This window comes from Callorhinchus milii, unplaced genomic scaffold (genome assembly GCF_018977255.1).
Source record: "Callorhinchus milii isolate IMCB2004 unplaced genomic scaffold, IMCB_Cmil_1.0 Scaffold12, whole genome shotgun sequence".
Lineage (NCBI taxonomy): Eukaryota > Metazoa > Chordata > Chondrichthyes > Chimaeriformes > Callorhinchidae > Callorhinchus > Callorhinchus milii.
In genome coordinates this window covers 11174309-11201273 of record NW_024704753.1, presented here as the reverse complement: position 1 = coordinate 11201273, position 26965 = coordinate 11174309, and the positions used below count along the sequence as shown (strand labels likewise).

The window sequence follows — 26965 nt, the reverse complement described above, 5'->3', positions numbered from 1 at the left end:
GTTTGAACCCACAACCTTCTGACTCAGAGGCGAGAGTACTACCACTGAGCCAGGCTGACACACATGAGATCTTTGCTGTACGCAATTGCTGCTACTCTTCACCTACAGTCAATACAGTCAATTCATTTTACAGTATATTTTGTGAAGCTCTTTGAGACATCTCAATGACATGAAAAAGTGCTATATCTAATGTATTATTATTACTATTATTAATATAATTCAGCTTCCCAAAATGCTACCATTTTGCAGGTGTTTACCAGGTATTTTGTCAAGCCATTTCTGAATGGTCTTATTAACAGTCCCACTTGCATAGGAACTATGTTTTACATTGCCACATATTATTATTAATAATGATATTAATAATATTATTATCTTATGCTGACATTAATCTTGCAAAATTTGAAGAAGGTAAAGTGAACAGTGAACATAGGCAATAGGTAGTCTTGCTTCCCAGACAGATGAGCACCACTTTATAATCACCAGGGTGTTTGGCATGGGCACACTTTGTTCTTGCCAATGAAATTCCTCTCTGATGAGATTGAACTCCAAAGGCATCTGTAGTCAGACAATTCTTAAATATCTCTCATTAGCACCTTGCCAGGCTTGCAGTGAGAGACAAACATTTAACATTCAGCAACAGAAGCAAGACTGAGAAGGAGAAAATTAGCTGATACCATAAGATCACTGTTTACCTACACTCTCCTACTGGATCGCATCATCCATGGGATTTTGAGCTTGGAGCAAGTTTACACTAATACCGTAGTCTGTTTGGAGACTGAAAGCATGTGAGGCTAATACGATTAGATGCTACTTTATGGATGAGATGTTAAACCCAGGTGCCATGTGCCTCTTCAGGTGGACGTTAAATATCCAGTGGCACTATTCGTAAAGAGAAAGGAGCTTCTCCCAGTGGCCTGGCCAACAATCCTCCAAATAATAAAATTGGTCACCCCTTCACCCTTCTTACCTCCCAGTTCCACCTCCTCACCCCTCTAATCTCCGACACCTCTCTTCCGACACTTATCTCTTCCCTATCATTTGGGACCATTCCCATCCCCCAAAAAACAGCTATAAACATCCCCATCCTGAAAAAACCTTCTCTGGACCCATCCCTGCTTTCTAACTACTGGCTCATCTCCAATCTCCCTTTTCTTTCCAAAGTCCTTGAAAGAGTTGTTGCTTCGCTCATTCATCTCCTATCACTCCCTACACGAGCCCCTCCAATCGGGTTTCCATTCTGCTCTGTTCAAGGTGACAAACGACATCCTGTCCATCTGTGACCAAGGCTCCCTGTTTCCTCTTCTTCCTCAACCTCTCTAATGCCTTCAATAATATGGACCACTCCATCCTCTACCTTCAAGGTTCTGTCACAGAACCTTATCTCTCATACCATCTTCAATTTTGTCTCCGCCAATGGTTTCTCTTCCATCCTCACACAGTCTCGTGTGGTGTTCCTCAGAGCTCTGTCCTCGGACCCTCCTTTATAATCTCTATATGCTCCCACTTGGTGATATCATCTGCAGACATGGAGTCAACTTCCATATGTACGCGGTTGACACCCAACTCTATCTCTCTGCCTCCACCCTCGATTCCAGGACACCTGACTTCCTGACAGATTGTCTGTCAGACATCAAGCTCTGGCCTGCTCCATGTCTCCCACCCAGCCCGCCCTACCATTGGCGGCCGGGCTTTCAGTCTCTCTGCCCCCTGTGGAACTCCATCCCACAATCTCTTCGCCCCTGTGGAACTCCATCCCACAATCCCTTCGCCTTGATCCCTCCCTTGACTCAGTCAAGGCAGGACTCAAAAACCTCCTTTTCGGCCGTGCCTTCAGCGCCCTCCTACCTCTCTGCTCTCCTTTATCCCAACCCTGCCCACGCCACACTCTGGTCCTGATCCGCGACTGTTCAGCGCCTTGGGACGTCCTCCTGGCGTGAAAGGCGCTTTACAAATGTAGTTTTTTGTTGTTATTTCTCGGCTATTTGTGCGACATTGCTCTATGCAAATTCACTGTCGCCTTCAGCCATAAAATACACACCAATTTGCACTAAATCCTGTGAAGCGCTTTAAGACCATGATGCGCTCTATCAAATACAAGGAAATGTTGGGCACGTTTCCTTACTCCACAATCTCCTGTTTACCTAGAAGTAAATAGGAACCCAGTTGTTAGTCGATTAGCAGATCGCTTTTCCTGGGGTAATAATTCTTTTTAAAAAAATTGATCACTCAATCCGTTACTGTTTGTGGGACACTATTGTGTGCGATTCGCTGCTGCGGTTTGCCCACAAAATACGCAGTCAATCCACTTTACAATATATTCTGTGAAGTGCTTTGAGATGTCTCAACAATGTGATATAATAATAAATAATAATCTTTGCACTTAGCGCCTTATCGCGTCTTTGAGATGTCTCAAAGTGCTTCACAGAATATACTGTAAAGTGAATTGTCTGTATATTTTGTGGGCGAAACGCGGCAGCCAATTGCGCACAGCAGCGTCCCACAAACAGTCGTGGATTGAGTGACCAAATTAGTATTTATTTATTCATTTATTTTTGAAGGGATTAATCCCCCGTGGAAAATAGTGATAGGGTGCTATAACAAATGCAAGGGTTATTATTTATTATTATTATAATACTGATCTCAGACCAGTTTCTTATCACTAGACATTTAACTGTGTATGCATGTGATAAACTGCAATTGGAAACACTGGTATTGATGTGTGTTGCTGTTGGCATGAGAGCATTATCCACCATGGGATTAAAATCAGGAGATAAGGGTCAGGTATTTACCAGCAGTTTCTATTATTAATCAACATCAAGATAAATCACCACACATCAGGCTTGAAAACAGCTACCAGCAGAGGACAACCAAGGGTCAGATTCATTAAGGATGGTATAAAGGTTATCTTTGTAAATGTCAGTGTTTCTCAGCATCTTGACTGCATTCTTCAGGCCAATACCGCATTAACAAAATGTTTTGAGAATGGGACTGCGGCTTTAAGGAAGAATGGCACAGTTACGTGGTTCAAAGTTCCTTACATTTGGTATTGAGCATTATCACGTTGTGGAGACATCTCAAAGGATTTTCTTGTGGAATGTAGCGGCAGCCAATTTGCGCACTACAAAGTCCTACAAACAGCCATGAAGTGAATTGCTAACTTTAAATGTGGGATTGTTGGCCAGGACAACGGGAGAAATTTGCCTTTACGGGGGAGAGGGAATAGTAGGTATGCGGGAGGCTGGTGGGAGGCTAGCCAGGGGCATTAGATAGGTGCAGGCTCATGGGGAGTATACATATTGGATAGACTAGTTAGGCCAAATGGCCTCTTTCAGTGATGTAGATTCTATATCATGTTATCTTACTATGGGATGCAAGGCATTGCAATGATCTCAAGCCCCAATATCCAGGCCTCTTAGGGCAGTGATTATTAACCCAATCTCATTGCATGAAGTGCCACCTTGCTCCACGTAAAGCACTTAATATTTAATCACCCAGATGAAGAACATGTAATAAAATAGCCATTAGTTTTTCGTATTCAAGTAACACCACTATGCTCAAAGGCGTCAATCATTTACACACGGTGCTAGCATCAAGCCCTCACAGGGCAGGTATAACAAAAGTCCAATTAGTCTTCCTAACGTCAGCTCCGAAGGAAATTCAATACCATAACAGAGGGACACTTTTCCACTCTACGTATCAGCCAACTTATGACCTGATTGCCAATTGGTACCTACTAGAAGTAGTTATAATAATAATAATAATCCTTGCATTTGATACAGCACTTTTCACATCTTTTAGACATTTCAAAGCACTTCACTGAATATACTGTAGAGTGAATTGGCTGTATATTTGTGGGTGAAACACAGCAGCCAATTGCACACAGCAGTGTCCCACAAACAGTCGTGGATTGAAGTGACCAATTTATTATCTTTTTTTGTTGAGGAATTATTATCAGGCGTGTGGAGCAGGGAAACTTGCCCAAGGTTTTACCCTGCCGGGAATCGAACCCAGATTTCTTACTTGCGAGGCGAGCGCTCTAACCACTGAGCTACAGGACTCCACAAGTTTTGTGTCTAATTGGATTATTGGGTGTGATTTTTCTTTTTGGTCAGCTGAGTGTCTCACACATGTGGAAACCCATCACCATGCTTAAGAGTATCCAAACCTAACAGAATTCCATGAATCCCACCTACACATGGAAATTCTAGAGATAAGATTGTTGGAATGGAATGTGTACCTGCTCCCTGGAGGGACAGATCTGCTTACCTAATTTTGAAATATATTAGATGCAGGTTGGCAAGAGTTAAGAATTGGGAATCCTAGACTGTGAGTTGGGGTACTGCTGGAGTCTAACCTGCTAAAATGACACAGCTTACCATTCAGATCGCTGTCCGGCAAGCTTTCCCATTGCTTGTCCAGCTGGGATCACCCTACCTGTTAGGGCTTTGACTTGGAGGATTAATAGGAGCTAAGTGAGAGGAGTCCCTGCTCCCAGTGACTGGTCTGTCCTTCCAAGTCCTGCTGATGAACTAGGCTGGCTGTGCTGTCATCAGCAGTGCCCTGGACTTCTACGGACTCACCTGGCTCAGGAACCGGACAATCGAGACCGCCCCAGAGGGTTGGTTCGATTCCAACAATCCGTTGACAAATGAGCCAGTTCAGCACCAAGGAGACTCTGCTTACTTCCCATTCAAAGTGGATAGTCACTAGTTGGTCGTCCACCCCTCGATTTCAATTGGAAACTTTTGTAATCTCTAGAGAGTGGTTCAGCATCTGACAGATACAGACAGGATCTGGTTGAGCCTTTGTATGTTGAATTTTTTGAGAAAAAAAAGCCATCAAAATGTTTTCTCAAATAACCAACAACAACAACTTGCATTTATATAGCACCCTTCATGCAGGGTAGCATCTCGGAGTGCTTAATGGTGGTGGAAGCCGAGGGAGGGGGTATGTGACCTTAAACATGGTTGAAATGGAATGATCTGGCATAATGTTCAGGCATGATCTGAAAACAGGTAAAAGTGAAGGAGAGAGTTTCAGGAATTTCAGGGCGCAGGAGCTGAAAGCCACGGATAGTGGAACAGAGGGGATGAGGAACAAGGAGGAGGCCAGAGACAGGTGAGTGGAGGTGGTGGTGAGCAGACAATGAGCAGGGAGAGGGGGAGGTAGTTCACAGGCACTGTCGAAGAGGTAGAATTTGAGGTGGGACTTATTTTTTTTGGACACATGCTTTAGAGTATCCAAACCAGAATGAAATTTCTCCATGTGTATGGCACCTACACGTGGACATTTCTTTTTGTCTGAAATGGAGTATTCACCCTCACTCTGTTTGGAGAGCAATAGGCAGAGGTTGATCAGCAAAGGTTTGAGAGATCCAGAGTGAGTGGTTGGGCAATGGCTGGAGTTTATGCAGTTCAAACCGGGCCACTTGGAATTGAAAGCACTGTTTGCCCAATACCAACCTCCCTTGGGGTTTGGCAGAGCTGAGCAGGGAGAATCCCCACAGTGAATAGCAGTGATTGTGGAATCAAAGTTAGTGGCAGAGAGATGTCATCTGGGTACATGTGGAAGTGGACCTCATGCCTAAGGATAATGTCATCAGGAGATGGTGAAAATCAGAGCATAGATCAGTCTTAAGGAATGCCTCATGTACAGTGTGGGAGGACAAGCTGCTGGAAGAGATTAAAATCCATATAAACTACATCAACTGCACTACCTTCTACCACCCTCACCCCTACTTCATCAAAAAACTATCAGGTTTGTTAGACATGATTTGTCTTTAATAAATCCATGTTGGCTGTCCTTTATTAACCCATATTTTTCTAAGTGAAAATTTATTTTGTCTCAGATTACAGTCTCTAGAAGTTTCCCCACGACTGACATTAGGCTGACTTGAGAGCGCTGTTGCCTTGAGAGAGCCGTTGCCTCCCACCTCAACCTTTAAGGTTCTGTCCTTGACTGGTTCAGGTCCTACCTTTCACTACCTTTCACTCTGCCTCCACTTTGTCGCAGCAAACGGCTTCTCCTCCAACCCCTGCATCGTCTTGTGTGGTGTTCCTCAGGGCTCTGTCCTCAGTCCCCTCCTCTTCACCCTCTACATGCTCCTCCTTGGTGACATCATCCACAGACATGGGGTAAATTTCCATATAAATGCGGATAATACCCAACTGTCTCTCTCCCCCTCCATCATCAACTCCAGGACTACTGGTGTTCTGACCGACTGCCTGTCCGACATCAAGTCCTGGACGAGGGACAACTTTCTCACTCAATGCCAGCAAGACCGAGGCTCTCCTCATTGGTTCGCACTAGCGACTCTGCACCTTGGGCGCTGTCAGCATCAGCTTCCGTGGCTGCACACTCAACCTCACTCAAACATTCAGGAACATGGGTGTCTTGTTTGACCCTGAACTGTCCTTTCTCCCCCACATCCGCACCATGACCGGCACTGCCTACCACCGCCTCCGCAACATTATTGCCAGACTCCACCATTGCCTCACCCCTCAGATGGCTGAGACCTTCACCCACGCATTCGTCACATCAAGGCTTGACTACGGGAACTCCCTCCTCATCGGCCTTCCCAACTCTTCCCATCATCCAAAACTCTGCAGCTTGTGTACTCTCGTGTACCAGGCTCTGCGACCCCCATCACTCCCACCCTTGCCCAACTCCCATTCCCCAGAGGATCAAGTTTAAGATCCTCGTCCTCACTTTCAAGGCCATCCACGGTCTTGCCCACTCCTACCTCTCTGACCTGCTGACTCCCTACCAACCTGTCCCCTCCCTCCGTTCAGCAGGCTCTGGCCTGATCCATGTCTCCCACCCGACCCGCCCTACCATCGGTGGCTGGGCTTTCAGCCTCTCTGCCCCCATACTCTGGAACTCCATCCCACAGTCCCTTCGCCTCACTTCCTCCCTTGGATCCTTCTGTTCGATCGTGCCTTTGGTCACCTTCCCACCTCTCTGCCTTCCCTCACCCCTACACCATCCCTCCCCCATGCTCGGGCCCTGACCCCTGACTGTTCAGCGCTTTGAGACGTCCACCCGATGTGAAAGGCGCTCTATAAATGTAATTTTGTTGTTGTTGTTATTGTTGACTGGCCAGTAGTTCCCAGGTTTATCCTTCTGCCCCTTTTTGTGCAGGGGAGTAACATTTGCAACCGTCCAGTCCTCTGGCACCACCCCGGTGTCCAAGGAGGATTGAAAGATTGTGGCCAGAGCATCCGTTATTTCCACCCTTACTTCCCTCAGTAACCTAGGATGCATCCCGTCCAGATCGGATGACTTATCTACCTTGAGCACTGACAACCTTTTTAGTCCCTCCTCTCAGTTTATTCTTATCTAATCCAATTTCTCTACCCTCTCCTCCAATACTGTGGCATTGGCTGCATCCTCTTCTTTTATGAAGACAGATGTAAAGTCTTCATTCAGTACATCAGCCATGCCCTCTGCTTCCACAAGAAGATCGTTCCAATCCACCTTAGCTAGGTCCCTTTTTAACTCACTGAAATTAGCCCTCTTCCAGTTAGGTATCTTCATGTATCTTCATGTTTGATTGCTCCTTATCCCTTTCCATAAATATTATAAACCTAATGATATTGTGATCACTGTTGTCCAGATGTTCTCCTTCTGAAACCTGCTCCACTTGCCCCACTTCATTCTTCAGAACTAGATCCAACACTGCTTCCTTCCTCATTGGGCTGGAAACATACTGATCCAAAAAATTATCCTGCACACATTTCAGGAATCCTTCTCCCTCCTTACCCTTTTCACTGTTATTTTGCCAGTCTATGTTAGAATAATTGAAGTCCCCCATTATCACTACTCTATTGGTTTTGCATCTTTCTGAAATCTGCTTGCAGATTTGTTCATCTATCTCCTTCCCACTATTTAATAGTCTAGATATACACTGAACAGAGTAACAGCTCCATTTCTGCTCCTTAACTCTAACCAAATAGATTCTGTTTTTCAACCCTCTAACACATTGTCCCTTTCCAGGGTTGTAACTGTGTCATTAATCAATATTGCCACCACCTCTCCTTTTTTTCCTTCCCTATCCCTCTTGAATACATTGTAGCCAGGAATATTCAGCTCCCATTCCTGCCCTTGTTTGAGGATTATTGCCACTACATCATAACCCAATGTGGCAACTTGAGCCCACAGCTCACCAATCTTATTTGTCACACTCCATGCATTTACGGACATGCACTCTGAGACCAACTGAATCTGCTCTGCATTTGTCCCCTGTCTAATCTCTCCTTTTTCTGGATTACTCCTTATTACATTGCTATTTGTCTCTCCCAGTCCTCTATGTGACTTGTTTGGCCTCTCTAACGCTACATCCTGATTCCCTTTCCCCCTCAAAATTAGTTGAAACGCTTCCCCACAGCACTAGTTAACCTCCCTGTGAGGACATTGGTCCCAGTAACCCATCCACCTTGTTCAAGTCCCACCTGCCCCAGAACTGGTCCCAATGATCCAAGAACCTGAAGCCCTCCTTTCTGCACCATTTCTCCAGCCATGCATTCATGTGTTTTATCCTGCTATTTTGAAACTAACTTGCACACGGCACTGGGAGTAATCTAGAGATCACCACCTTTGAGGTCCTACTCTTCAGCTTTTTCCCGAGCTTCTGATACTCTCCCTGTAGGATCTCAGTCCCTTTCTTTCCCAACGTCATGGATTCCAACATGGACCACGACTTCTGGATGTTCCCCTTCCCCCTGTAGAACGTTTTGCGCCCGTTCTGTGACGTCTTCAATCTTGCACCAGGGAGGCAACATAACATGTGAGATTCAAGTGTTTGGTTGCAGAAATGCCTGTCTGCTCCTTGCACCATTGTGTCCCCAATAGCCATTAATTACATTGACACTCTTCCCTGTGTCCCCTGTGCATCCATTGGCTTTTGACTCCCCTCCCCAGGGGTGTCATCACCCTGATCAGTAGTTAGTACAGAGAACCAGGGGGATGAGTTCAGTAACTCTGAGCTCAAGCTTGAGCAGCCGGAGGCACTTCCTACACATGTGTTTGTCCAGGGCACACAAAGCTTCCTGGAGTTCCTACTGTGCATGCAACCAGTCTCAGCTGCACTGCCATATTCCCAGATATGTTTTATTATTTTAGTGTAACTATTATATATTTTATAATCAAGCACCTCTTTCCCCCTCTGCACCAAATTCTCACCAAATTCCTTAACAGAATTCTCACTCTGTTCCATCTCACAAATCTTCTCCTTTATATAGGACTCAAACAAAAGCAGCTATTTTCGACTTGTCAGCAGATTTTTTAACCCCCAAACCTGGCTTATGATTAACTGCTAATTGACTTGTTTGCCTGCTTACATATAAGGTTGCCTCTACCTCAAGATAGATTTCCCACTTTTCTGCTGAATGAAAGAGTTCTCTTTTGCTCTCTGGTATCTCTCTTGCTAAAGAATTCCCACTCTCACCAAATTCCTTAACAGAATTCTCACTCTGTTCCACCTTAATCAGTTCCCTCCTCATGCTGCTGGGCTCTCTGTTCCGCCATTTAATCAGATCATGGCTGATCTGTACCTCAACTAATCCTGCTTACATGCATGCAACGGTTTGGATTCCACCTTGATTAGCATGCAGAGAGGTAAGCAGCTGCTTGACTCTCTGCATGCTAATCAAGGTGGATTCCATACCATTGAGAAGGATGTGGGCAACATTCCAGAGGAGCTGAAAAACTTAAGTCAAGGATTGGATATCGGGTTAAAACAGCGCTGAGCATTGAACAGAAACCTAAAGTTGTGCAATGGTTCTGTTGGTTGGAGTGAGAAACCAGGGAGATTAATGAGTCATGGCCAGAGACAGGAGGAAGTGGCAGAAGCTAAGGCTTCAGTTTTGTTAACGTTCAGCTGAAGGAAGATTAGGCTTATCCAAGACTTGATGCCTGAGATGCAGTTGGTCAGGACAACAGTGGTCTTGGAATAGAGGGTGAAGGCACAGAGGTAACATTGTGCCATTGGCATACATGTGGACATTGATTCTTTGCCTGTGCATGATGTTACAACAGCAACAAAATTACATTTGGATAGACAGTTTTACGGACCCGAGCTGGGGGTCGGGTTCGGGGAGGGTGGAGGGCAAGGGGGGAAGCAGGGAGATCGAAAGCATGGTTGAAGAGAGGGTCTTGAGATGTGTCTTGAAAGTGGCAAGGGAGGGGGCGAGGCAGAGGGACTGTGGGATGGAGTTCCAGAGGGTGGGGGCAGAGTGGCAGAAGGCCTGCCCATCAATAGTGGATCGAGCAGCCGGAGCCCGCTGAGCGGAGGGAGCGAACAGGGTGGTAGGGGGTTAGGAGGTCACAGAGGTGGGGGGGAGCAAAACCATGGAGGGCTTTGAAGGTGAGGAGCAGGATCTTGAACTGTATCCTCTGTGTGATGGGAAGCCAGTGGAGCTGGGCGAGGATGGGGTGATAGGGTCGTGGAGCCATGTTACTGATGTGGATAAAGATAAAGAGAGGAACAAGGAAAATCCTTGGAGTACACCACTAATGATTGTGTGTGTGATAACAAAAGCATTTGAGGAGACTACTCAAGACATTGGCTAATGAATATTTTGGAGGTCAACATGACAGTCCATTGGCAACAACAATGTATCACAAACAACTAGGAAGTGAATGAGAAAATTTATTTGGGGGATTGTTGGCCATGACACCGGAAGAAAGAAACTCCCTTCTCTTTTCAAATCATACCATGGGGTCTTTAACATCCACCTGGAGGGGCAGATGCGACCTCGGTTTATCATTTCATCTGAAGGATTGCGGGGAGGTCATGGAGGAGAGGGTGACTGAGGTGGTGGAAATTCATAGTATCAGAAGTGATGAAGAGATTGAGGAAATAGCGAGGAGACAGTTAGGCACATGTTGTCCAAATTACAGACTGAATAGTAGAACATAGACTTTTTCCTGTATTTCACCCAAGTGGCCATTATTAATGTGTGATTATTAATGTTCATTAATGCGCAGGCCATGTGCTCATAATCACAGGAGACTATACAGCAGAGCCCTACTTTATCAACCATTGAACAACCAGGAGTTGTTTCAAGAGCAATGAAAGTGGCATTACTGATGGATTGTCTTTTCCTTGATCAGCAGTGTTGAGGATAGTAGTTATCCCAAATGGTACCTCTCAACTAACTCAGTACAGAACAGGATTGTACATTTTACTGACGTAGTGTTACTGACTGAAGCTGTGATCTATGCACCGTCACGAGGGTCAGAGACAGAGAATTAATGAGCCCAAAGACTAAGCGTTATTCGGACATGAGACCACTGCAACATAGTAACTTGCATTTGTACAGCTGCCTTCAAGTAGGGGAAAGTCAGAGCGATTCATAGGGCCAGGGTTGGATGCCGAGCATAGCAGAGGGGGAAAGAGAGGATGGGGAGAAGGCTAAAGTGTTTGAAGCTATATAGTGTTTGAAGAATGAAAGAGGGAAAAATCCTTGGGGAGAGATGACTGATTGCTCAACTTTCACATTGGTTTTCCAAAATCACTCTTATTTCTATTGTTGCACATTCAGTGAAATTTATAAATAACTGTTTCCTCTCTGCCTCCAGCAAGTATTCACATCAGTGATGACAGCATATGCTTCAGTCTTTGGTGCATTGCTCACTCTTGGACACTGCTCACTGATGCCAATTAGTTCTTAACTGAAACTCCACTGATAAACTGTCGAGTGGCAATTGAGCTGTATAGACCAAGAAGGTTGCAGGCTTGATTCCTGAGTTAGTTGATCTGAACTGAGATTGCAGGTCAGGTGCTATGATTGAATCATTTCTGCAGTCCTGAGCTAGGGGTGGGAAGAGAACAGAACCAAGAGTTCCTGCATCATATTATTATCTGGTGACTTCCGCGAGATAGGATTGGGCTCAGACGACACAGCAATGACTACTACAACAGCCATGGGGTAAATGACCATTTTTATTATCTGCTGGATTGTTGGCCAGGACACCAAGAGAAACTCTCTTCTCTTTTCAAATAGTGTCATAGGATATTTAATATCCACATGACCAGGCACAGACTGCATCATCCTCTGATAATGCAGCACTCCCCCAGTACTGCAATGAAGCGTCAGCCAAGACTTGTGAGTTCCAAGTCCCAATGTTGGACTTGAATCTACAACCTTCTGACCAAGAGGTAAAACTGCTACCGACTGAGCCAGGCTGACAATTTGTCACCTAGTTTTCTATTCTGGTTGTCTTCGACTTTCATGGAGTCCTTTTGCATATTGGTTAAAGCACTTGCCTCACAAGTTAGAGGACCTAGGTTAGTAAAGCTTCCTTACTCCATAAGTCTCTGCTTACTTAACAGTAAATAGGAACCTGGTTGTCAGTCGATTGGCAGATTGCTTTCTGAGGCTAATAATTCCTTCNAAAAACATTTTTAAAAAATTATTTGGTCACTCATCCACGATTGATTGTGGGACACTGCTGTGCCCAATTGGCTGCTGCATTTCGCCACAAAATATACAGTCAATTCACTTTACAGTTTATTCTGTGAATCGCGTTGAAACTTCTCGAAGATGTGATAAGTCACTATATCAAATGCAAGGATTATTAATATTATTATGTGTCACATGCTGGATCACGAAGGATTCATGGATTTTATAATCCAGAGCTTTTACAATTGGAAATATTCTCTCAGAGATGGTTGGTTTGTTTAGAGATGGTTGGTTTATTTAGAAGAGTTTTCAACAGCAGGGTAGTTCACTGGAGAACTTTCCATTAGTGAGATTAGCTCAATTCCTAAATCCACAGTAGTATGGGTTGCCAGGGATACAGTAAACAGATGGAAACAAACCTGGGGTTTGAAGAATCCAACTTCAGTTGCAACAACAACAATACAGCTCCCTTCACATAGGATAGCATTTTGGACAGGGGTCGGATGCCGAGACAAGAAGAAGTGACTTGAAGTGCACTTAAGAGATAGGTTTTAAAGGGGATATAAAGACAGATAAAGAGGGTGTGAGATCGAGGAATTGAGGCAGGGAGTTCCGAAGGTTAGGAGCAGAGTGACTGAAGGCACGGCCTCCAATGGTTGCAGTTTTATATCTCTGCTCTAATGCACCTCCACCTCCTCCTCCATGACTAGGATTTAATTTCTATATAGGAAAATAGCCCCACAAGCACACTGGGACAGATGCAAGCAAATCCAGAACAATACTTTCAAAATAGCAGGAGAGCACAGGTAAAATACCAACAACAAATTACATTTATACAGCGCCTTTCACTTTGAGAGGATGGCCCAAGGCAATGGTCAGTCAAGGATTTAGACCCGAGTTGGGATCAGGAGGGGTGGAGTGCAGAGAGGTTGGGTTAGGAGGGTATCCAGAGGTGCAGTTGAGGAGGAAGTTCTTGAAGGAGGCAAGGGAGGGGGCAAGGCGGAGGGACTGTGGGATGGAGTTCCTGAGGGTGGGGGCAGAAAGGCTGAAAGTCCGACTGTTGATGGTGGGGCGGGCAGGGGACATGAAGCAGGCCAGAGTCTGCCGAGTGGAGGGAGTGGACAGCCCAGTATGGCGTTAGTAGGGCACAGATGTAGGGAGGAGCAGCAAGGCCGTGGAGAGCTTTAAAGGTGAGGACAAGGATTTTAAACTCGATCCTCTGGGGGATGGGAAGCTAGTGAAGCTGGGTGAGGATGGAGGTGATCGGCTCACGGAGCTTGGTGCAGGAGTGCATAACACTGAGCCACTGACCTTCTGCCACAATTTCAAAGAAAATTCAGACTTTCAATGAAATCTCAAGGCTTCATCTTTTGCCTTGAGCAGGTGTGTGAATCAACAATTGCTCACGCCTCCTACTGACTAGAATGGAATCCCACTCTAAACCCACTCACTGCTGTCATGAATTCACGCTCATTAATAGATTAATGCTACGTTGTTAGCACTGAGCGTGAATCCAGTTTGCTCCTTTACTTCAATGATGGAAGAAGGTCACCTTTCAACATTACTGCACTCCACTAACCTCCAGTATAGCCCGAGAGAACAAGGTTACATTTAACAGAATCTCCCACAAGTTCTGCTGTCTCATGCTGGTCACTCAATACACGACTGTTTGTGGGACGCTGTTGTGTGGTCGCAAAATACAGTCAATCCACTTTACAATACATCTCTGTGAAGCTCTTTGAGATGCCTCAATGACGCGATAAGGCGCTATACCAAATGGAAGGATTATTATTATTGTTACTATTATCGTCACAAGTGATGCAGAATTCCTTCACTGAACAGGAACTGAATGGATATATTTCTAGATGCATCACATCTTCTTTACACGCTTGTACAATGTGTAGGATTATGAGTATGATGTTCCTCCTGACATTATCAAAACATACCTTGAATGTGCACTGTCTGACTGTGCTTTCAGTTATCGTTCCCCTCCCATTTCCCTTGAGTCCCACAGTCTGAGAGCCCAGTCTGTGTGTTGAGATGTCCTCCTGCTGTGAAAGGTGCTATATCAGTGTAAATTGTTTGTATTGCATCGTACATCAAATGGATAAAATATTATTTTAAGATGTTTGCCCACAAAAATTCACTTTACATTGTATCCTTTCAAAACTTTGAGGCGTTGTCCTGATGTGAACAGCGTTATACCAATCAGAAAGATTATTATTATGTTATTACAGTTTAAGTCACCATGTAGAGGTAATTTTACTGGTTTTCAGTGATGGTCAGCCAATAACACTGCCACCTTACATATTGTTACTTTTCTTAATATATTTGAACTTCCTAAAAGAGTTAGTTTTTGTAGGAAATTTTGTTTACCAGGTATTTTGTCAAACCATTTTTTGAATAGTCTTATTATCAGTCCCAATTACACTGATAATTCTAAGAACTACGTTTGTTTTACATTACCGTATTTAATTTGTAGATCAATATATTTCTTGATTTTCTCTAATTCCTTATTTTTTCACAATCTAATCACTTGGTATAGCCACATCAATAATACAAGTACAATCTATTTGATTCTTTATGATAATATCTGATGATTGTTACAGATGATTGTCCTGTCTGTATGTATTTGTGAATCCCATATAATTGTGATGCGGTTTCTCAATGTCACTTATGTGGCTGAGGTTCATAACAGTTGATCTTTACATCAAAGTCACAAATTGTGGAGTCCTGTAGCTTAGTGGTTAGAGCACTCGCTTTGCAAGCGAGAGAACTGAGTTCAATTCCAGGCAGAGGGCGAAACCTTGGGCAAGTTTCCTTACTCCACACAGAGCCTAATAATAATCCCTCCATAAAAAAAAACAATAATAAATTGGTCATTTTCAATCTACGACTGTTTGTGGGACATTGCTGTGCGCAATTGGCTGCCGCGTTCGCCCACAAATATACAGTCAATTCACTTTACAGTGTGTTCTGTGAAGCGCTTTGGGACGTCCTCCCGACGTGAAAAGCGCTATATCAAATGCAAGGATTATTATTATTATTAAATGACAACCTCTCTTTCTGTTCAACACAGTCGACCATCCTTCTCCACCACCTCTTCTCCCTTATACACCTTAGCGGAACCGCACTCACATGGTTCGAGTCCTACTTAACCAACAGCTTCCATTTCATCTTGGCAAATGGTTCTCCTCCCGCCCTTGCCCCTGTGGGGCACCCCAGGGCTCCATCCTTGGCCCTTATTTTCCTTATCTGTATGCTCTCTCTGGGCGATGTCATCCGAAGAAACGGGGTAAACTTCCACATGTATGCAGATGACACACAAATCTACTTTGCCTCCTCCAGTACCAACTCCAGTGGCTCCCCATCACCGAATGGATCGCCTTCAAGATCCTCACACTGGTGTTCAATTCCCTTGACTCGTTTGCACCTCCCTACCTCTTTGACCTCCTCACTCCCCAATCCACCAGCCGGCTCTTCCCTTGTACCCTCCGCCCCACTATTGGAGGTTGCGCTTTCAGCCACTATGTCCCTAAACTCTGGCACATTCTCCCTCAATCCCTCTGCCTTGCCCCCTCTCTCCCCTCTCCCACCTGAAAACCTTGCTGTTCGACTGTGCTTACGGTCACCTCCAGCCCCCGCTCCTCCCCTCCCCCCCCCAACCCGGCTCGGAGTCAGGCTCAACCACTGTTAATCACTCTGAAAAGCTAACCTGCATAAGAAGCTATATGTGCAAGTTGTGGTTGTTGTATATAAAAGTGTTTACAAGTTGTCCAATGAATATATTTAGCTACGTTATTATGCCAGATATTCTGATTGTGCTAGAGCTGGACATGCCAACAATATGTGATCCCACTGTTTCTGGTGCTTGTTGACATTTTCTGCATTTTGGATCAATTTTCCTCTTTAAGATCTTACTTTTTATAATATCAGGTCTGATTATAATTTTGGTTATCTTTCCCTCCCACCTCCCTTTATTATTAAACATAGTAATTATAAAATTCACATAATAATATATAATAGTATGTTATTATAATTATAAACATTTGTTGATTCATACACAAGCTCAAGGCTAAAATGAATATATTTATGTATTTATAGAGAAACATCACAATAATTTGGAATTTTTATTAATGCATTTATTATTAGTAGTAGTTGTGAGAAAGGGCAGAGCTGATCTCAGTGAATGTCCATGATCTTCACAGAGCAGGTCTCATGTGCATTAGAAACTATATATCCACTACTCTCATTTTCTAAGAGAGGAAGTCTGATCTCACATTTAAATGCCATTAGTATGTCACTTAACGCAAATGGAATTCAGTCTGGCCATATAAAGTGGCACCTGTGGTCAGGGGAGCGAAATACACAAGTCCAAATCTCCTTCTGTGTGTATGAAAATGAAACATAATTCATTTTTAAAGGAATGGAATGCAGGTATTTTTTTTTGAATCACTGCTTCCTGTTTTATCCAAAATGATTTCTTTATTAATCCCATTTTCCATCTTTCTCCAAACACCTCAACATTTTATTAGATGCTCAGGTGTTAATCTGGTTCCTGTTGAACGATTCCATTGATCCATCCCACCTACATATGGGAATTCCAGAGATAGATTGTTGGAATGGAATGCGCACTCTCTCCCTGCAGGGACACATTTTGCTTACCTAATACAGGAAAGTATTTGGCACAGGTTGGTTAGAGCAAAGGCTGGCAGTGTGTGTGTTGGGGTACTGCTGGAGTCCAACCAGCTAAAACCACATAGCTTGCCATTGTATGGCAAACCTTCCCACTGCTTGTCCAGCTAGGACTACCCAACCCATTAGGGCTTTGGCTCGCTGGATTAATAGGAACTGAGTGGGAGGATTCGCTGCCCCCAGTGATTGATCTGCCCTTTCAAGTCCTGCCAATGAGTCTGCCTGCACTGTGCTGTCATCAACGGTGCCCTGGAATACTGCGGATCTGCCTGGCACAGGAACCGGACTAGAGCCAGTTCAGCTCCAAGGAGACCCCGCTTACCTCCCACCAAAGGAGGATGCTCCAAATTACTCATCCTTTCTTCATACCTATATTACCTGACACCCAATATTATTACCCCCCTCTCATTGCCTATGACATTCCTACAAATACACACAGTACATCACTTTACATTATATTCTGTCAAGAACTCTGAGATGTCGTGATAAGGCTCAATATCAAATGCAAGAATTATTACTATTATTACTACTATTATTATCCTAATGTGAATACAACTGTAATCTAAACAATTTTATCATAACCTATGTTGTATTAAATGCTTCTGCTTATGAATGAATGGCTCTAGTGTTGTTAAGAAAATAGATTTAAGAAGAAACACTTGGGAATTAGAAATATTAAAGGAAATAGTAATAATAATAATCCTTGCATTGATTCAGCCCTGTATCATGTCAGGAGGATGTGTCAAAGCACTTCACAGGACATACCATAAAATGGATTGGCTGTGTGTTTTGACTGTATTTTGTAATATTTGAGAAGTGTCGCTCATCACAGTGATATTAGTCTGTGTATGAGCTGAAAGCGTATATTAAAAAAAATCAGACCAGCGAGCCTACAGTTTCCCAGGATACAGATAACATAAAATGATTGTTGTGGTTATTAAGCAGGGAATTTGATGTTCCGAATATATATTCAATCTCGACTCTCTACCCCCTCCTCGCTCCCTCCCTTCCCTCCCCTCACCCTGACCATTTCCCCACTGCTCGGGTCCTGACCCAACTGTACAGCGCCTTGGGACGTCCTCCCGACGTGAAAGGCGCTCAATAAATGGAATCTTGTTGTTGTTGTTGTTGAATGGTTTTCTCTATACGATGACCCTAACTCCAGGATGTTAAGTGCCTTGGGACGTCCTCCCGACATGAAAGGTGCTCTATAAATGAAATGTTGTTGTTAATCCCAGTCTGGGGAGAACAAGCCCCACACTGCACCAATGCAAAATTTTTGTTTCCCACACCAGCCATTCTTCTAGTCTTTCTGATTGGTGGCGAATTTGTACTTGAACTTGGCTCAGTAGGACCTGGACTGGTAATGTCCAAACACATTCTGCCTGGGACTGCTACAGTCAGCAGTGAGAGATGAAGCTTTTATCCCATCAGTTTGAGGAAGATTTGAACCCAGCTGCCAAAGGTAAAAGGCAATATGCAATTCACAAAACTCTAGCAGTCTCTTTGAACTTCCTAAACATAATACAGTAAACTCCCAATAACTAAACACTGTCTTAACTTGTCACTACCGCTTAAGCCATCGTGCTATCAATCTGCAGCTACATTTATTTATGTATTCATTCACATGCATAACTCACCACTCTGAATAACTTGTCACTGAGCCCATTTCCCTTAGAGTGACCAGTTATCAGAAGTTTAGTGTAATAATCCTTACATTTGATACAGCACCATCACATCATGAGGACATCGCAAAGCACTTCACAAAATGTACTGTAAATTGTAGTGATTTTGCATGTGAATGCGGCAGCCAATTTGCGTAATGTTCCAGAAACAGACATGAAGTGGATGATGGAGTTTATCTGGGGTACCAACATTATTTGGCGGATTGTTGGCCGGAACACTGGGAATAGTGCTGGCTTCCATTTGCTAGCTATGGTTGTTATTGGCAATTGTAGTACCTTAAACACTAACCTGCTGAATGTTAACTCAACGGTGAAGCAACTGGATTTTTATCACGCTGATAAGCTCAAAACATCGCAAACTGTTTTACAGCAATGACTGTCATGTGTCCTGATTTTTTTAATGCATGTATTCTATGCATAACAAAGTCCCACAGACAGCCTTAATGTGAAGGGTTGTTGGCCATGATATCAGGTGAACCTCCCTTCTCTTTCTGAGTTGTGCTGAACATCTTATCTGAAGGACAACATCCCCCCCCCCCCACCCCGGTACTGCAAATAGACAGGAGATTCAGCCTTCTGGCATGTATGACCTCATGGGTCAGGCTTTTGTCTGCTGAGTGAGGCAGCTTAAGACCAATATTGTAGAGGTTGAAATGAGAAACGGGGGGAGGGTCCCAAGACCTTTAATAGAGAGCAATACTACTGTAGAAATGAATGGATGCATGGTACTAGTTGTGTTTTGTAAACCTGATGGTCGCAGGCACATGTGTCCTGAACTACCTATGTACTATATAACATAATATTATTTCCTAAAAGAAAACTATCTAATCTGTGTTTGAAGGAATCTAGCATTTCTTATGTTCTTAAGTTCTTATATATTTGAATTTGTACATAGACCATCTCCCAGAGTAACACTTCAATGGCTGGTCTCTTGCACACTGTAAATGATAAGATCCACTAATAGTTGGACAATGATGAGAGCTGATAGGGCAGATGAAGAGCTAACCTCTCACATTATCAACCTGCTTTTGGTAATCAATAAGGTTCCCTTATAATCCAATAAACAAGGAGAAAAGCAAAGCCTTTTAACACAAACGAGTAAGGAGCTCCAGCCTGATTTCGAAAGCTAGCTAATTCCCTCTCTATTCAGTCCTTACAATGTGGCAACAAGCAATATAACAGTAGCATTCTACTAATTGATACATCCTTAATACAAGGGGGTGTTCATCCTACCCTTCTTCGCCACCCCCCCCCCCCCTCCCCCACCACAGCCCCCTCTCTATAATGCACAGAATGAAAATACACTTAACTCCTGATAACTCATCACTCCAAGGGAAAAGGGCTCAATGGCGAGTTATCAGACATGTGTAGTTTCAATCAGGGGTCAATACTCCAGCTTTAACATTGATAAAAGAGAGAATGCCGGATATAGACAATGCTCTTTAGTTATCTCTGTCTCAACCCACTTTCCAGTAAATTCCTGTGAAGCACTTTGAGACATCTCGACGATGTGATAAGGCGCTATAACAAATGCAAGGATTATTACCTAGTGGTTATTAGTTGTCTCTCCCCCCCCCCCCCCCCCCCCCCCCCCAGATCTGCCCTCCAATGTGAAAGACAGGCCAGGGCTGGGGGCAGGGGAACCTCCATTTCCTGTCAGTAACCTGCTTTCTTCAGTCTCCTCTTTACACGGAGCGGCAGCTCAGTGATGGCTAACATGCTCCTGTCTCTCGCTAACAGATCAACTCGGGTTTCTGTAAAGTGAAATGCAGTGAAATGGAAACTCAACGGTTGACAATGCTGGAGCTCTCCTGTGTCCATAATTACATCCGAAAATCAATCCACTCGACTAATTGTTGACACAAAACACCCACACTTACTGTAAATATCTGCGTCTGTCCCTGCGCTCAGGCCAGACTGGTACAGCCCTCCGCTCCCATTAATATTTGTATGAATAAATAAGATGTTGCGTTGCTCTTACCCATAAGATAACACAACATCGCTATTTTGCGGCTATTCCATTCGGAATGTGCTCCGTGTGATCGATTAACTGTGCAGTATCAGTCATCTATACGATGCTTTCTTCTAATGTATCACATTTCTGTAATTCAATTTACTGATGGGGACACAGACCCCGAGCTGATCCGCCATCACTTTGACGACCTCTTTTACGGTATCAATAATCTACAGTGGGGGCAGGGGGAGGGGATCGATCATTTTGATTAATCAACCATATTGGGAAGGTAGTGCACTGGACTGGCCACGATTTCTCATGGGAAATATTGAATCTTCTTGAAAGGTGCATGTAATATCTTACATTCAGTGATGACACTTGCCATGTTATTTCAGTCGGATTATCAGGCACCACACGAGCTCTCACATCGCCCCACCCCGCATGGAGCAAACTGAGAGGTTTCCACTGAAAGCCGGACCCTGGGATCTCCCCCACCCCCACCCCGTTTCCTCTCCTTCATCAATCCACTGCATCAGTCACATAAACAACGCTCAGCGTGTGCCACCACAGCGCCCGCATAACAACACCAGGGCTGGCGTTACATTCCCTTCACAGTATAGTATTGGAGGCATCATCATCATCATCATCATCATCAGTCTACATGATGGTCGCCTTCTGCTGTTTGGGGGCAGTGGATGGATAATGGCAGTGTGTGAGGAACGAAGCACCAGTCTCTTCCCCTCTCCCTCTGTGTCCCCCTCTCTTTCTCTCCCTTTCCGTCTCCCTCCATATCTCCCCCTTCTCTCTCCCTCTCTCTCTTCCCTCCCTCCCTCTTTCGCCTCTCTCTCTCTCTCTCTCCCTCTTTCGCTTCCTCCTCTCTCTCCTTCTATATCCTTCCCCCCTTTGCGTCTCTCCACCTGTCTCCAACTCTCCCTGTCTCTCCTTCTCTATCCAACCCTCTCTCCCCCATCTCCCCCCTCCCCGGCTCCCACTCTCTTTCTACATAAACTCCCCGACCTGAGTACCCGCTGACAGCTGGTCTTGTAGATAGTGGATCTCTCTCCCCTCTCTCTCCCCCCAACTCCTCTCTCTCCCCCTCTCTCTCTCCCTTTCTCAGTCTCTCTCTCTCCCCCCCTCTCCCCCCTCCCCCCCCCTCTCCCCCACCCCCTCTCTGGCTATATAACCCCCAGTCTGCTTACCCGCTAGTAGCTGCATCCAGGCACAGATCTTGTAGACAGTGGCCGTGTTACAGAAGAAGAAGAGCGCGAAGCAGGTGATGCAGGTGAGGATCAGCACCATGGACAGCAGCACGAACAGCGCCGCCGCCTTGAAGGCCCCGGAGGGGATGCTGTCGAAATCTGCGAAGGTTCCCTGGCAGCTGAGGTCCCGGCTGGTCACTCCCGTCCCCACACAGTAATGGAAGAGGCCGAAATAGCCAGGATACGGGGTGTTCACACTGTCCCCGATCCAGTAAGGCTGAATAAACACCACCACGTTAATAATGGCGAAGCAGATGGTGAAGATGGCCCAGAGAACGCCGATGGCCCTGGAATTCCGCATGTAATTGTCGTGGTAGATCTTGGACGCCTCCTGTGAAGGTAACATTTTCTCTTTCTCTCGCTCCCTCCTCAGTGGATGGCAATTAATTCCTCCTTTTCAATGCAACCTCAAGGCCCGACCTTATCCTCTTTTCTCTCTCTCTTTAAAAATATATATTAAAAAAATAAAATTTCAAGGATGTAAAGGAGAAAGAAATAGAATCTGGAGGCGGCTATGTGTTGAGATGCTCCATCTTCCCCCGATGATCTCTCTCTCTCTCTCTCTCTGATTCTCTCTCTCTCCCCTGCGCGCCCCCGACAGTTTGCTGTTCAGTAGATGCGCGTTCCTGAGCTGATGCAGTGTTGCTGGGAGTATCTCCCGCAGCTTCACGGTTTACCAGCCTGGGCTCCTCTGATTGTGCTCGATATTAAACCACAGCATCACTGACCAGGCTTTGCTGTGGCGGTGGGGAACAACCTGCCCAGCAAAATACAATCAATTTCACAGAAACATTTCCACATCATCCAATGTGAATCTGTCAAATGGAGACCCTTTGAGAGTGGATGTTGTAGTGACTGCCATCCTCAGTTTTCTTTTAACCAGTTGGGTGTATGACAAATGCGGAAACCCATCACAGTGCTTAAAAATATCCAAACCAAGCTGCGAATTCCATGCATCCCAGCTACACATGGGAATTCCAGAGATAAATTGTTGGAATGGAATGCACACTCTATAGACTTGATCAAGTGCGTTAATAGTGGCATCAGCCATCTCTTTCTGTTGAGCAACATCTATAATAATAATCCTTGCATTTGATATAGCGTTTTCACGTCTTCTCGACGTCTCAAAGCGCTTCACAGAATAGACTGTAAAGTGAATTTACTGTACATTTGTGGGCAAAACATGGCAGCCAATTGCGCACAGTAGTGTCCCACAAAGAGTCGTGGATTGAAAATGACCAATTTATTATTTTTTGGGGAAGGATTATTATTAGGCGTGTGGAGTAAGGAAACTTGCCCAAGGTTTCGCCCCCTGCCTGGAATTGAACCCAGGTGTCTCGCTTGCAAGGCAAGTGCTCTAACCACTGAGCTACAGGACTCCGTGCTTTATCAAATTGTTGAGACGTCTCAAAACACTTCACAAGATATACTGCAAGAGGACTGACTGTGTATTTTGTGGGCAAAATATGGCAGCCAGTTGCTAAAGCAGTGTCCCACAAATAGCTGTGGACTGAATGACCATCATCATTTGGTGGACTGTTGGCCAGGACAGCCAGAGAGAGAAACTCCCTTTTCTTTATGAATAGTGCCATGGGATCTTTAACATCCACCTGAACAGGCAGGCGAGACCTCAGTTTAACGTCTCATGTGCAGGACGGCACCTCTGATAATGCAACACTCCCCGAGCACTCCTTTGGAGTAACAACTTAGACAATGTGATTCCAAGTCCCAACGTGGGCATGGCAACTAAGCCTACCAATACAAATCATCAAGGAAAATCTCAGGGGAGTAAATTCTGTTCACAGCACACCCTCTAACCATTAGGAACATCTCAATTAGCAAGTCAATTAGCAGTTAATCATATACCAGGTGTTGAGGATTAAAAAATCTGCTGACCAGTCGAAACTGGGTCTTTTGTTTGAGTCCTATAGAAAGGAGAAGACTTGTGAGTGCCTCACTTGAGCAGAGAGTCCAGCAGAGTGAGGAGGGAACTGAGTGAGGTGGAACAGAGTGAGAATTCTGTTAAGGAATTTGGTGTCAGAGGAAAATTGGTGCAGAGGAGTAAAGTGGTGCATAATTATAAATCATAATATTTATATTAAAACAAAATAAAACATGTCTGGGAATATGTCAGTGCAGCTGAGACCGGTTGCATGCACACTGTGTGCCATGTGGGAACTCCAGGATGCTTTGTGTGCCCTGGACAAACGTGTGTAAGAAGTGCCACTGGCTGTTTGAGCTTGAGTTTCAGGGTTTCTGAGCTTGAGGAGAGGCTGGTGTCACTACATAGCATACGGGAGGCTGAAGAGTTCACGGATCAAACGTTTCAGGAAGTGGCCACCCCACAGCCACAGAGGGTTCAGGAGGAGAGTGAATGGGTGACCACCTGGCATGGTAGGAAGAAGGGACGGGCAGTGCAGAAATCCCCTGAGAGTGTGGCACTCACAAACCGGTTCACTATACTGAATACTGGTCAGGGTGATGACACCTCTGGTGAGGGGAGTCAAAACCCAATGGATGTACAGGGGGACTCAGGGAAGAGTGTCAATACAATTGTCATTACGGACACAATGGTGAAAGGAGTAGACAGGCGTCTGCAACCAAAAATGTGACTCTCACATGGTATGTTGCCTCCCTGGTGCCAGGGTTGAAGATATCATGGAAAGGGTGCAAAACATTCTACAGGAGGAAGGAGAATATCCAGAAGTCGTGGTCCATGTTGGGATCCATGACACAGGGAAAAAAAGGGCTGAGATCCTACAGGGAGGGTATTAGAAGCAAGGGAATTACCAAGTTTGCAGATGATACTAAGCTAGGAAAAGTAGTAAACAGTGGGGATGATAGCAGCAGACTGCAGGAGGACATAGACAGACTGGTAACATGGGCAGACAGGGGGCAGATGAAGTTTAATGTGGAAAAATGTGAAGTGATGCATTTTGGGAGGAAGAATGAGGAGAGACAATATACACTGATGGTACAATCTTAAAGGGGTGAAGGAACAGAGAGACCTGGGGGTTCATTTAAGTAAATCTTTGTAGATAAACCTGTTAAAAAAGCATATGGGATACTAGGCTTTATAAATAGGGACATAGAATACAAAAGGCAGGTTATGATGAATCTTTAAAAAACACTGGTTAGGCCTCAGCGAGAGACTGTGTTCAGTTCTGGGCCCCACACTTTAGGAAGGATGTCAAGGGCATTGGAGAGGGTGAAAAGGTGATTTACCAGGATGGCACCAGGAATGAGGGACTAAATTATCAGGAGAGGTTAGTGAATCAAGGATTATTCTCCTTGGAGCAGAGAAGGTTAAGAGGAGACTTAATAGAAGTTTTCAAATTTATGAGGGGATTCGATAGGGTGAACAAGGAGGAACTATTTCCAGTGGTGGGTCGGTCAGTAACCTGAGGGCACTGATTTAAAATAGTTGTTAAAAGAAACAGGGGGGTGAGGAGAATTTTTTTCACACAGCGAGTTCTTTGGATCTGGAATGCACGGAAGCTGATTCGATAACAACTTTTAAGAGAGAAGTAGATAATTATTTGGGGAGGACAAGTTTGCAGGGCTATGGGGAGAGAGTGGGGGAGTGGAGGGATCATTAGGCAATAGATTGTTGAAATGGGTGACATATCCTGCTTATCTTACCTGAAATCTTGTTGTTGTTATCTAATTCCAAAAAGTATTAGACCTGAGAGACCTGAGCTCAATTCCAGGCAGAGGGCGAAACCTTGGGCAAGTTTCCTTACTCCACACAGAGCCTAATAATAATCCCTCCAAAACCCCAAACAATAATAAATTGGTCATTTTCAATCTACGACTGTTTGTGGGACATTGCTGTGAGCAATTGGCTGCCACGTTCGCCCACAAATATACAATCAATTCACTTATAGTGTGCTGTGAAGCGCTTTGGGACATCCTCCCGACGTGAAAAGCGCTATATCAAATGCAGGGATTATTATTATCTCTGGGATTTCCATGTCTAGGTGGGTTGCATGGAAATCTCGGCTTGGTTTCAATACTCGTAAGCATGGTGATGGGTTTCAGACACCTGGCTGACAAAAAAAAACAAATAGGTAGATATAATCCCTTACCACATCATCAAATGCTTCACAAGATTTACAAAAAATTTAGTGACTTAGAAATTGGTAAGCGAACAGCAATGTCCCCTAAACAGCCATGGAGAAAATGATCAATTTTATTTGGGGAATTATTTGCCAGGAAACAGAGAGAAACTTTCTTCTGATTTACAATAGTATTATCCAACTGTATGGGGAAGAATAATGCAAGGATTATTATTATTAGGCACACATTGGCAAGAGCCAAGGTTTGGAGACCCAAGAGTGTGAGTTTGGATACTGTTTGTGTCTAACCAGCTAAAACTACATAGTTTGCCATTGATATTGCTGTCTGACAAGCTTTCCCACTGCTTGTTCAGCTAGGACCACCCTACCTGTTAGGCCTTTGGCTTGCAGGGTTAACCAGACTTGAGTGGGATGACTCCTTGCCCTCCCCCCATCCGCCAGTGACTGGACTGCACTTCCAGGTCATGCCGATGAGCCAGACTGGCTGTGCTGTTATTAGCAGTGCCCTAGAATACTGCGGATCCATCCGGCTCAGGAACCGGACTACCAAAACCGCCAGAGGGCTGGCTCGATTCCCGACATTCCATTGCCAAGCCTGTCACCTTTGAACCAGTTCAGCTCCATAGAGACCACACTTACCTCCCCCAAGGAGGATAGTCACTAGATGGTCGTTCAACACCTGGCAGGTACAGATCAGACGAATTAGAAAGTTGCAGCTTCGAACCTTGGTGTGAAGCCTGGTTAATCTTAACCAGCAGAACAAATGTGGGGCTACAATTGACCTCACTAGTTGGAGTGCTGTGTCAAAAGTGTTGTCCTTTGGTTGAGATATCAGCAAGGTCCCAGCTGCCTGTTCAGATAGATATCGAGTTCAGATTCCCAGGAGCCT

General features: G+C 44.7%; 1 protein-coding gene across 1 annotated transcript in view; it reads right to left on the bottom strand.

Moving 5' to 3' along the window:
* Positions 1–22587, bottom strand: part of lhfpl4a (LHFPL tetraspan subfamily member 4a) — a 68129-nt gene extending 45542 nt beyond the window's left edge. The window contains exon 1 of the mRNA XM_007890248.1: positions 21938–22587. Within this exon, the coding sequence (XP_007888439.1) occupies positions 21938–22343 (406 nt within the window). The 5' untranslated portion in view covers positions 22344–22587. The remainder of the gene's footprint in view (positions 1–21937) is intronic.
* Positions 22588–26965: the final 4378 nt, after the last annotated feature.